This window comes from Scatophagus argus, chromosome 11, assembly GCF_020382885.2.
Source record: "Scatophagus argus isolate fScaArg1 chromosome 11, fScaArg1.pri, whole genome shotgun sequence".
Lineage (NCBI taxonomy): Eukaryota > Metazoa > Chordata > Actinopteri > Scatophagidae > Scatophagus > Scatophagus argus.
The window spans coordinates 12,409,720-12,422,156 of NC_058503.1; the positions used below are offsets into that span (position 1 = coordinate 12,409,720).

At 40.8% G+C, this 12,437-nt stretch overlaps 1 protein-coding gene across 6 annotated transcripts in view; it reads right to left on the reverse strand.

The window, feature by feature from the left end:
• The window catches only part of myo3b (myosin IIIB), a 61,663-nt gene that overhangs the window by 45,275 nt on the left and 3,951 nt on the right, over nucleotides 1-12,437 (reverse strand). For all 6 annotated transcript variants that reach the window (XM_046404308.1, XM_046404305.1, XM_046404304.1 and 3 more), the window contains exons 3-8: nucleotides 10,127-10,310; nucleotides 8,337-8,471; nucleotides 7,283-7,387; nucleotides 6,911-7,010; nucleotides 6,208-6,284; nucleotides 5,343-5,488 (exon numbers count right to left, since the gene is read on the reverse strand). In XM_046404308.1, coding sequence (XP_046260264.1) covers nucleotides 5,343-5,488; nucleotides 6,208-6,284; nucleotides 6,911-7,010; nucleotides 7,283-7,387; nucleotides 8,337-8,471; nucleotides 10,127-10,310 — 747 coding nt within the window. The remainder of the gene's footprint in view (nucleotides 1-5,342; nucleotides 5,489-6,207; nucleotides 6,285-6,910; nucleotides 7,011-7,282; nucleotides 7,388-8,336; nucleotides 8,472-10,126; nucleotides 10,311-12,437) is intronic.

Below are 12,437 nucleotides of genomic sequence, written 5' to 3' on the forward strand. Positions count from 1 at the left end.
GATCATCACTAAGAAATTAATGCCTGTCAGCTCATCTCCCGAGTCAGCTGACAAATGATCGCCAGCAGGCAGAGTGTGACTGTCAGACTCCTGTGAGAGTTTTTGGTCCGAGGACGAGCTGGTCGGGGTCCAGGTCTGTCGCTGCCACAGAAAAAGTGACAAATGATAACAGCTCCTCCACTGTCTGGCAGCAAGCATCTGCCATTGGGAGCCAAAAGTTATGGGAGCTAGTTATACCTCTGTCAGCAGCATTTATGGAGGCCATCCATAATGAGGCTAATACTTTTCAAGTGCTCATGATGACAGGAGGCAGGTCTGTATGGTGAGCCAAGGCTGGACGGGCCTGACTACAGTCATCTTCTCAGGGTGCTGCCGGTCTGACAGCTGGAGGCCGAGCCTTTTGTCACTGTCAGGCAAACAGTGACAAAACTGATCGAGACATTTATTAACCGTTTTAATTAGTCTACACGTGTTGCTTCACAATGTCATCAGACAAGAAGAACACGAAATCTCAATAGCAAAAGGGAGGAAAAAAAACATGAAAACTCACTTTGTTTATTGCAAACAAACCAGAGGCATCTACACATTAAACAACAGCATAATTTGCCATATTTTTAAAAAGATTTTTCTCCTTTTTTTTTAGGATGTTGGGATACAAAATCTGTCATTTTCCGCAGCACTAAGTTTGTCGAGTCTTTGATAAGGATTCAGACAGGCAATCCTTTCCAAAGTGCAGATCAAAGCCAGTAACTGACTGCTTCAATGCAACCTCTAATATGAGCCTGAAGACACGTTCTTGCCTTGATGTTGTACCATATTGCTTATACATTACAAAGTCAATATAGCAGCTCACTGCTGATAACACTGTCAAGGGCGCTCATTGTGCTTAGCAAATTCAGGCAGTTTTTTTTTCTCTTTCAGTATTTGTGAGAGTGCTGGCTCATATTGTAAACACAAATGGCTTATTCAAATCTAGGTCCAGGCAGAGCTTGTACTGTCAGACGTTCCTCTGAGTGGATTGAGGCAAAATCACAGGGGTGTCAACAGCACTCGACGGCTAAAACTAAGCCGTGACAAAAATCAGGCCAATGCAATGTTTGAATTAGATATTTCATACGCAGAATTCATAACTCCTCCATTTCCCACGTGATGTGAAACACTGTTATTTTTCATTCAAGAAATTCTTCAGTGCTACACTTAAGTCAACATTATCAGTGCATAATGTCACACAGAGGATTGTTACAGCGTCACATGGACCACTTCAAATACTTCCATTCAGCTCTCTCTGAAACAAAGACTGTAAAGGGTCAAATTTAAAAAAAAATTATAATTCAAAACTACACTAAAGATTCATAATAACTTGTAAAAGATTCATGTATTTTTTTGGTTGATAGACACACAAAAGCAAAAAACGATGTCCTAAAGCAGAAACACAGTGGCCTTCATGCAGGCTTGAAAGAAAATCAGGGTGCAAAAATAAAGACTTATTCAGCCAATGGACCACCCGCTTAAAATTTCAGCTCATCCATCACCGCAGCCACTTCTTTACGCATACATGCATGAACACGGAGAACTACTGCTACATTTATCATGTCTTCGGCAGCCACATCGCCAAATGCTGCAGTCCTGGACACCACACAGAGCAGTGAAATAACAGCATCAAAGGTGGAGATGTTAAGGCCTTTACTCGTGATAAGAAAATCATCCAACCAGACAGCAGTGATTTCTGGTCAGGGGGTCAAGAATGCATTGGTGTCTGACGATGGGAAATCTGTAACACTGAGCTGTATGGTTGCATCTCTCTAACTAAACATACATGTTTTATACATGAAATGGAAATCAAAGGCTTTTAAATGTTGGCTGGGTTTCACAGGAGCAAAGAGCAATTTGTTGAGAGAAACACTGGCAGGATATGCACAGTTTCCAAATGAGCATTATTAATATAAGGTCGACAAGTTTTCAATCGTAATCACCCAAAAGTAAAATGTTTCACTGTTCAGCTTTGCCAAATACTCTCAAAAAGGACCTACAAACACATACGGAGCAAATGCACACGATTCTGAAATTATTATTCACGCTTGTTAGTATGACTCTGGGGATTGTCACTTGGTCAGTCCACCACTTTGCTACTGGCCATATACAGCCTCTGGACCTGGCTGAAATCTAGAGTTTTTGGTGATCCCCTGGCTTTTATATGGATTGTCATGAAATCTGATCCACTTGTTCATGGACTGTGATGAGTAACATCATTTGGCTCATTAGCAAGTACCTGCAAAACTAATGACATTCCCATCAGCCTAAACTGCGCTTTGTGTTTTGTGCTAATTAGCAGGGATTAGCATGCTAATACGCTGAGCTAAGATGGTGCTGAACGTCAGTTTGTTAGCATTTTCATTGCGAACATGTTAGCATGCTAACAGTGGCATTTACCTAAACCAGAGGGCTGCTAGTATAGCTGTACACTACTTGTCTTGTTGATCAATAAAAGATTTTTGAACAACAGTTTTTCTCAGGAGAAAATCTGAAAATCTGTGTCAAATGCAAATACAAGACATAATTTTGGTTCACTCCAATTGTGATTTTTTTTTTAACCTCTTGAAAAAATCCTTTGTGTCAGAAAAAGTGTTGATATTTGTCACCCTCAGCTGTTCTGCTTCAAAGATTTAAATTGAGGCTTTTTCCATGAAGACCTGTCTGACTGGTCTGAATTTCTCTCCCTCAGTTTCATGATTTGATTAGCCTTTCTTGCCTCTGACAAGCCATCATTTACTTCCGCCTTCCATCGCACTCGTTCTGGCCTCCACTCAGACAGATACACGCACTGTTAAATACGTGGCTAATATCTACATGGATCTGGCTGAATAAACACAACCTTGGACGTCTTTGCCAATTGCCTATAACCTTTACAACACATTTTACACACACTTTGCTTTGACTTTACACGGACACACCAGGCTTATACAGCACAGAGAGCACTGGCGCAAGCAATTAACCTTCCTGCAAATTAAATATCACAGAGCATCTTTGTCTTTGAGTATCTGTAATTAATTTTGCACTTGATGATTTTACAACTTTACCCTCCGACATGCTCCATTACTTTCATCTATGATCACCATGGACATCACATATCTGTCATTTGCACTGGATCACACTCATTTACTTCTAATCGTAACAAAGACCAAACCCACAAACGGCTTTGATTCAATTTAAAATGAACAAAATTGAAGCTAAAAAACAAAAACAGCAGAATGGTCTATCTGAGCTTTACCCATATGCACGGATTGACGATGTGTCACAGCCCATCTGGTAACAAATATTTCTGAAGCACAAACAGACCACGCACCAAGGTGACCCTAATTCATGGAGCTCATCAGCGTCCCCTCTGACAGATATCAGAGCTCCTCTTATCGTTTAAAGCCGCCTGCTGGGACAAGAATCATTTCCACCTGTGCAGGTTTCTTGTAGCACAACCCAAACTGTGACATAATGGTTATCTGCCACTAGCCCCTGCAGTCAAAGCAGCAATAGCACAGAGTGTTTATTTGGTCCTCACCAGGACCCATTAAATCTTTAGCTTGACAAGAGAGACTGTCCAGCGAAAGCTTACAGCAGTATTCTCTGAACACACAAAGATGAATAACAACCGGCATCACACACAAGTGAAGTAGTGCCATGACAGAGGGCTGACTACATGCTGCTTGAACAGAAAACGCATAACATGAAGCATATTTTCATTGTATATCTAATGTTATTTATTGTATATTTCCTCTTTACTATGTAGACGTGTTTCTGAGAAGAGGAATGATAAGTTGGATGATATACACATGATGAACCACACGACAGTGAACCCTTTAGCCTGGAAACACATTATTGTGCCCAACTGTAAAATACCAGAATGGTGAAAATGCTTTTGGCATATTTTAGTGCTTGCATGGTTTAATAAAACATGTTTTACTCAAGGACAATACTTCAGAAAAGGCTCCTCTGGTAATGGTTTGTGATGTATGAAATAGAGAAAATCGAGAACTTTGCAATCATCAAAACCCGCAAAAATAAATCTCTCTGACTTCATCGTGAATCATTCTCACTGCCACTAAAGACCCAAAGGTGAAACACATTTCCCTATTTAGAAAGTAATTCACACAAGAGTCATACAACGTTTCCTCGTTATTTTGTCTGTCGCGCTGCAGCGACGGGAAAATATATTTGAGATAAATGACATGTTAACAGAATGATTTCATGGTTCGATGCATTCGCTGTGATTTATACCATAACCGCCAAGCCTTTAGGTCCCAATTCATCCCAAAAGGGCAAAATATCTATTTTGATTGGAAGAGAGACGGAGGAATGTCAGTTAAAGATATATGTCCAATTCCATCAACATCTTTGTTATCCCCAAAGTCAAAGAGTCTCAGAAATCTGCAGCAATGAAATAGGATTGGACACTGACATGGGATGCATATGCCCCCTCTTATTATGGCTCCTGTTTGATAAGGAAACATGCTTGTTACTTGTCAGAAACCACTCATCCAGTTCCAGCTTGCTCTTTCAAAATTTAAAACATAAGCTACATCTACTCTACCAAAAAAGTAACATGGTAGGTGCACGTCTGAGCAAAAACAAATTCTGAATTAGCAGCATTCATTTTACAGAGGTATGCTGCTTCTTAGCTGTCTTTGCACCCGTAATTATTTTTGAATTCTGGTTGAATTTGGTGCTGATGAAATGCTGCGTTAGCTCCATAATTTCTGCCACACATGCTATCCCCTATTCCTCCCCTGGCTTGGCAGGGAGGAGATAACATTGTGACGGGGAGGAGGTGACAGCCTCATCTCAATGTGAATGGAGCTAATCACCAATGCAAATTGCAATCAGAAGGGCATATCTCTACCTAACTGAGAGATAATTGCGCGATTGTGCTGATAACAAAAGGTCAACCGCGTGTAGCCACTAAGCTCTCAAGTGATCATCAGACACACACTGTCTCCAGCAGTGAATATTTTTACAGATTGAATCACTGCATTAATTTTAAGGCCAAACACTATCGCATTTTTTGATGATGAAGATTTTAACCACTGATTATTCAGCAGATGCTGCCTTTTAGATTGGAAACAAAATGCAGTGGCAACAAGAAGCATAGATCAAACCACAAAGATCCAGTTTAACTCTTTTCTAAATTTAAAGTCACAATAAAAAAAAAAAAAAATCAATTTGTCAAGTAAGCAGCTTTTAGCGAATTCGGGTTGCCATTGTCCTCCTTGACATAATGGAAAGCAGAATCCAAGTGTCCTTTTGTGGGCAGCTCTGAGCTGTGTGGTAGGAGCGCCCTCTAGTGGACTCACCGGGGGATCTTGAACAAGGCTTTAACAGGATGCATCTCAGCCAACGGGGGGTCTCCATCTGCCAGCTCAATGGCCGTAATGCCGAGCGACCACACATCACAGCGGGCATCGTACGAGTAGTCGTACTGCTGTTCACAGGCTATGACCTGGCAATATAACACAACAGTGACATTAATTTAGACTGTTAGTCCTAAAATCCATGTTTTCTCCATACACATGAGGAAATCTGCCAGTAAAGTGAGATTAATTCACTTTTACCTGAACACTGGATCAAATTCTTAAAACAAAGCAGTTTATCAATATCACCTTACAAGAAGCTCGTAATAATTTAAAGGACATTATGCTCAAAAGGATCATAAAGTTGAAATGTTATATCACTCTATTTCTTACTGCCTAAAATCTAGCAGAGTGACAAACATCATATATTTATAGATTATTTAGATACTGAAAGATCAGGTCAGTTCAGTTTCCTCCAGTATGAGCTTCTCTTTTCCACAGTCAATAATTACGACTGACACTACGTTTTACAGCAGAGTTTATTCTAATTGCCCCTGAGGTCCCTCCCTACAAGCCCAATCAGCGCACCTCATTTCTGCCAAGAAGTATGCCGAGGGGCCACAGACTCCCAGCTATTAACCTTGAGGCGACCTCGCGAGCTGCACCCGTGGAGGGGAATACACAATGACACTGGGGAGAGTCTCACAGAAATAACTGAGCGTCTCTCTCTCTCTCTCTCTCTCCGTGGTGCATGTGATGGACTTCGCTCATTTAAAATGTCCCATTAGGCACTAAAACATGTGTGTTATTTCACTAGTGCATTATTACAAACGAACACGTGTGTGTTAGCTGAAGCTTAGACTCTGACCTCAGGAGCCATCCAAAATGGAGTCCCGACTGATGTGTTCCTCCTCAGACGTGCACTGGTCAGTTGAGCTGAGACACCTTGAAAAAGAAAACAACATTCAATCACGTCTTATAAAAAATTAAGATTTACGTATTTGCATGTTTATCAGGGTACATTTTCTATGGATAAAAATATAATTTATGAAAGAGATTAAACATTTGAATTAATCAATAAAACCTGGCATATAATTTAGAGTGGCAACCTGCCAACAGTAATAATAATGGGCTATAATCACTTCAAATTATGTAGGACAGATTTTTATCAGCATGAGTCCACTTCATCTCCATGTCACAGAGGACATAAACATGCCTAGGGCCGTCTGTGAAAGTCATTTGCCATAACAGCTTTCTTTTAATATGCAAAGAATCAAATAATGCAATTTAAATGAGTAATAATAGCCTTGGGTTAAGGCTACGGTCCATGAAATAAAAAGATGTTAAAGAACTAAAGTGTAAGGCATATAAAGTCCTGTGCTTTTGTTTGATTTCACAAACAATGTTGCAGGGTCACTGACGCTTCCCTTTGATATTAATGAATTCTTATTTATTTAAGAATGAACGTCAGAGAAAAGCTTAAGCTGAGACACATTTCTCAGACCTTGGTACATTTGTCTCTTTCTAGCAGTCCATGAACTGGTTAAATTGCCTCCTTTAAAGACCATTACCAAAGTCAACCAGTTTGACTCCTCCTTCAGTTGTCAGGAGGATGTTGTTGCCCTTGACGTCACGATGGATAATCCGGTTGTTGTGCAAATGCTGAAGACCCTTTAAGATAGAGGACAGAAAACACAAGGTGCTTGGCATGAATCATGATCACCTTATTAGTCATTTGTCATTAGTATAAATTAAAAAAATGATGAATCAAAGGTTGAGGAGAACAAACTATATAAAAGAACTCCCACAGCTGTTCAGAAGGAGAGACATTCATTACCGCCTGTCACACTTCCCCTGCTGAAAATAAATCCTCTGCAAGCTCTCTGCATATTTGCATCCCACCTCCTCCCGAACATTAGCAGCTTTGCAGTGGGCCATCTTACCAACAGGGCACTGTATAAGATGTATGCGATAACGGGCTCCTGCAGACGCTGGCCTCGGATGAGCAGGCCTTTGATGAGTTCTGTGACAGAGCCGCCGTTGCACAGCTGGGAGGGAGACAGAGAAACTCCACTGACTCGTCCATCACTCACCGCTCTAGATTATGATACATGGGGAGAGCTAGCCCACACGCACAAGTTAGAGGAAGCAATGTAGCATCACATGGCAGCGTGATAGCATTCACGTAAATCGGTGACAAAATGGGGACCACTTGAACACTGCTTCTACATCTTAAATATCAAAGGGTTTCACTTGAGCAGGAGTTTTACACATTTGATATAATTTTTCAGGCTCACAGAAACTAGACCGCTGTATTTGGATGACAAGAGTTAAAGGTACCCTGTGGAGTTGTCTTATAAATAAACAGTGATGTTTACATTCGGTGTTACTCACCAAAACAGCTGTAGAGATGTCTGCCTTCTCTCAAATATAATGAAACTGGATGGCACATCATTTAGTGTGTTAAGTGTAGGCTTACCCAGCAAATGTTCACATGTTTCCAGCTGAGGAAAAACATCCTCAAGAGACTAGCTAATAAGCTAAGAATTGACTGAAGAACAACAACAACAAAAAAACCTAAAAGAGATGGTGGCAGAGCACAGGTGAAAACGTCATTCAACAGATGGGAGAGAACTGAGGGGTTGAAAAGGACTCAGAATTCATGCTCTTCCTCCTTCACAGGTATGTAACATGTGGAATGATGATAGCTTCAGCTTTCTCAGCTAAATTACTATTAGGAGCAACCAAATCTGTTAGACGTGGGTTTACACTTGTTCTACATGCACAAATGGTGCTAAAACTAAGTTATTTTGTTTTACCGTTGTCATATTACATTTCTGTGTAATATAATATCCAGTCTTTAATGTGCATTAGCAAATGGCATGCTGCAATAAAGGGGAGTTTGTAAGGATGCAAAGATGCATCTGGGAAAAACCAGTCAACTGTGATCCAGGTCCTGTATTGACACAGAGACAGCAGACATTATGAAGAGCTCACCTCAAGCACAAGCCAAAGTTGTCCACCCGATAAGCTGTCCGACTTGTAGAACATGCCGTAAAACTTCACCACATTAGGGTGGTTGGACAGGGACCTCAAGATGTTGTATTCTGCCTCAATCTCCTCATCCACATCCTTTAATCGGCAACAGAAAACAGGCAAGGTTGGAACACAGAATGGCCAAAGAGGCAGTAATTCAAAAGAGAAGCAAACAACATGGTGAAATGTAATGACAATAACATTCATGACCAAATATGTCAGTTTCATTCTGACACTGACTATAATTAGACTCCTACAGACAGGGTTATAAACTCCGTGACAAAAGAAGGGATGGGACCGAGTGCTAAACTATTTCTGGAAGTGCTTTTCTATCAAAGTAAATCTCAGAGGAAGGGAAGAGCAACAGTCAGAGAGGCTGAATTTCTCTTCCTGGATGTCTGAGTGATAGTGTCAGCAGTCTAATCAGGGAGAGGAATGAGAGAGGAGGCAGCTTCATCTTCGTGGCCATCAGGGGAGCATCGTGGTGAATAGCTCTGCCAGGATGGGGATTGTTCCATTGACACAATCACAGGAACGCCTCACACCAAGTTTCACTCGAACAATGCGGTGCCAATGCAGAGTCTACAGCATCCTTATCACACAGACGAATGAATGGACATAAGGGGAGGATACAGTCAATGCAGGAGCTACACTTTCTGGGAAGGGTGTGTTAGACTTAACGTGACAGGACATAAATGAAAAGGGGAGACGTTGATATATATCACTGGATCTGTACAAGTACAACTGCATCAAGATGGAAAGTAGGAAAAAGTACTGGCAACTTACTCTGTTTGAATGGCTCGCATGCTGAGACAAGTAAAATTGTTAAAAAGAAAAAGAAAAACACAGTGGTTTTGGTCTTTACTTTTCTCTTCTGTCACAATATTATGAGTTCTTGCAGTCATGAAAAAAACTGTCAGAATGAATGTCTGCGGGGCAAACCCTCACCAGCACTAAAAAAGGAAAATTTACAGGGAGAGGGGGGGCACCCAGAGTTTTGTTAGACCTGTGTTTGAATGATTCAATCAAGCCAGCAAAACAGTACACACACTCAGTCTGACGTCTGTCAATCAAGTTTCCAATTAAATGACATAATGAATCCCAAAGAGAACAGAATATTAGACAGTAAACAAGCACACAGGCTCAGTTAGAGAGATGCTAATTGAGAAGAGTCTTAAAGTTACAGAGAGTTTTTTTATATATGTAGTTTTTAAACAATTTTCTTTTGAGTTGATTAATCGACTAATAATTGCAGCTCTAGTCTAGGTAAAAAATGGAGTGATTCTGACATTGTCATCCATAGAGCCAAATTGCTGGCATGGCCAAAAATATCGATGCATAAAATTACATAACATTCCTCAAATCCTTGCTTTTCTCCCCCCCTTTATTTTACTTTTATTTAATTAGTTGATTGTTTTTCTTATTCTGGTATTAAAAAATGAATCAAATAAAAGAGAAGAAAAATAAATGTGGTTTTGGTCTTAACCCATGCAGCCTTTGATGATGGGTCGTTAGCAGTTTTTTGGAAGGGCTACAAGCCAAAAAGATTGGAAAGCAGTGCATTAAACACCTGAATGAATGAGTTTCTGAAAACTCTGATGGATTATATACTCAGATGCACTACGTCAGAGTAATAATCGTATAATGAAACCCAAGCTTGTTCTGTATCACAGTTTTTCAATGCTGGCAGGGGAAAGATGGTGCTAAGTCTGCAAAAGGCTCCACAGTAAACATGCTTTTATCTCACTTACATTGACTGGGTCTAGCACTTTCACTGCTGCCTGACTCCCATCCTTCTTGTTGGTCACTCTGTAGACTTTGCCGTATGTTCCTTTACCAATGGTCTCCACTATATCCCAGTCACCTGACGGATCGCCCAGGTTCTCTATGCCAATCATGCTGGACTTGTAAGGAAACAGTCCATACAGTGACCTCCTAGAGAGTAAACACAATATACGTAATCAAACATAGAATGTATTCATATCAATCACAAAGCAATGATGGAAAATGAACTCTTGCTTGAAATACTTGTGGACATTTAATAGGAACTAAGAGAAATGTTAATCCGTTTCTAATACCTGATACTTGGTCCTGCAAAAAGAGAACTTCCTGTGAATAACTTAACAACGGAGTCTCACAAAAGACCAGACGGACTTTTACACTGTCGCAGCAACACGTCTCGCTGTGGACATCACACAGAAGGAAGTAATTAAAAGGAAAAAGTTTGTAGCACACTGCAGTGCATTTATCCCCGCAGGCCTTCTCATTCAGCTCAGTGAAACGACTATATGTCCACCAAGGGAGCCACTTAACAGGTTTAAAGCAGAGGAAATCAAAGTAAAAACAAAGCAGACAGCTGTAGGTGAAGGCGACATTACTCTACTTACATGGCAAGTGTTATTTTCCTCTGACTCATCGGGGCTGAGAAAAATCACAGCTAAAGAGTCTCTAGTGATCATAATATAACAACACCAGTAGCAACAGCAATTGCTTCCCCAAGAGGACGGCAACAAGTGGCACTTCACAGAGACACTGAATTAGCTCTCTCCATGGGGACCTTGTCACTGCCCACTAAGAAGTGCAATCTCCTCAAGATCAATTGGATTGGTCAGAGATTAACTTGACAAGTGTCGTCCTGAATGAGCAGTGAAGCGGCACCACACCTCCGTCCAAACTGCTGTGAAACGATTATTACGTAAAAGTGTTTTATAAAGTGATTTACGTGTCTTCAGCCTAGAAGGCTGTTATAAGGACTAATATTCAACAGCCGTGCGAAACCCTAATATAAACCACTCTTTAAGTCCACAAGTGATGTTTCTGTGACCAGATACAACACGCAAAGAGCAAAGATGCAAAGCACTAAATGTCAGAACAGCATGATGGATTAGAAAGTGAGGTTGCCATGTTGGGATGCATATATCCTTTTCTTGCAAAATGACACATATTTGAGATATAAAACATGATGGAGAGGAATGTTTGTGTAAGATCTCGCGACGGCTCCACTTGTCATAAACGTGTTGTGCATCACAGAGGTTGTGTGACCCTGAAGGAGGAAAGTTGACATCGGCAGACTGATGTGAGTAAATGTGAATGATGTTTAAGCCTCGCGAGCCGCGTGAGGACAGATTTATAAATTGTTGTGCATGCAGGCTGACGGCATCCGGGTAGATATTGGATGGATCTACCGCTACTCTGTGGAGACGTTCAAACATGCAGCGCTGAGATCAAACTGATATCCTTCACTGCGTCCTTCAGGGAGCAGCATGTGGTAGTAGCACCATCCACAGCATCTTTTGTAAACATGTATTGTTACGACACACATTCAAATAAAAAAAAAAAAAATCAAGGTAACTGCTGAATCATTCACCTAAAATGATAGTTTCATCTTTAGTCTAATAATCGATCAGCGATGGTTCCGCAGTTGATCGCCCATCTTAAACTGTCCGTGAATAATGCACCACACCCGCCTTATTAATCAGCAAGATCCAAATCTGTTAATCTGCCATTGATGACTGTCGCTCTGTTTTGTGTCTGAACTGCTCTGCATCTACACCAGGCTTTGATCACATCCCCGGTCACCTGTTACCAAGACACCTTCACCCGCCTTGGTGACAAACAGCTCATATTCCTCTACGGCAGCTTTTTGACTCTCAAGACCGGCTGCAGCAGATACTTCCTCTAACATATCAACACATCTTATAAGGTTTGAACCTCTGACATGCAGCTGCAGATGACACGAGACTGATTATTATCTTTAGTGAATTACTGTCAAGTGCACGAGTGCGTTGTTGTGCAAGTGTTTTGCAAAAATTCAAAAACACGAGCTCTTAAAGTAAAACTGCAGCCAGAATCTAACATCAAATAGTCAAAGTCAGTCAATCACGATCTTAGGCTACACAGCACACGTAATTTCACCCACAATTTGAACATCAATCATATAAAAAAAAAACTTGACAGCAATAGTCTGCAACCACCAAACACTAATAAAAACTAATGTGGTAATTTACCGGATTGCATCTATTCATTCTTCAGAATAGTTTTCAAAAGATCAACAAAGCTCAG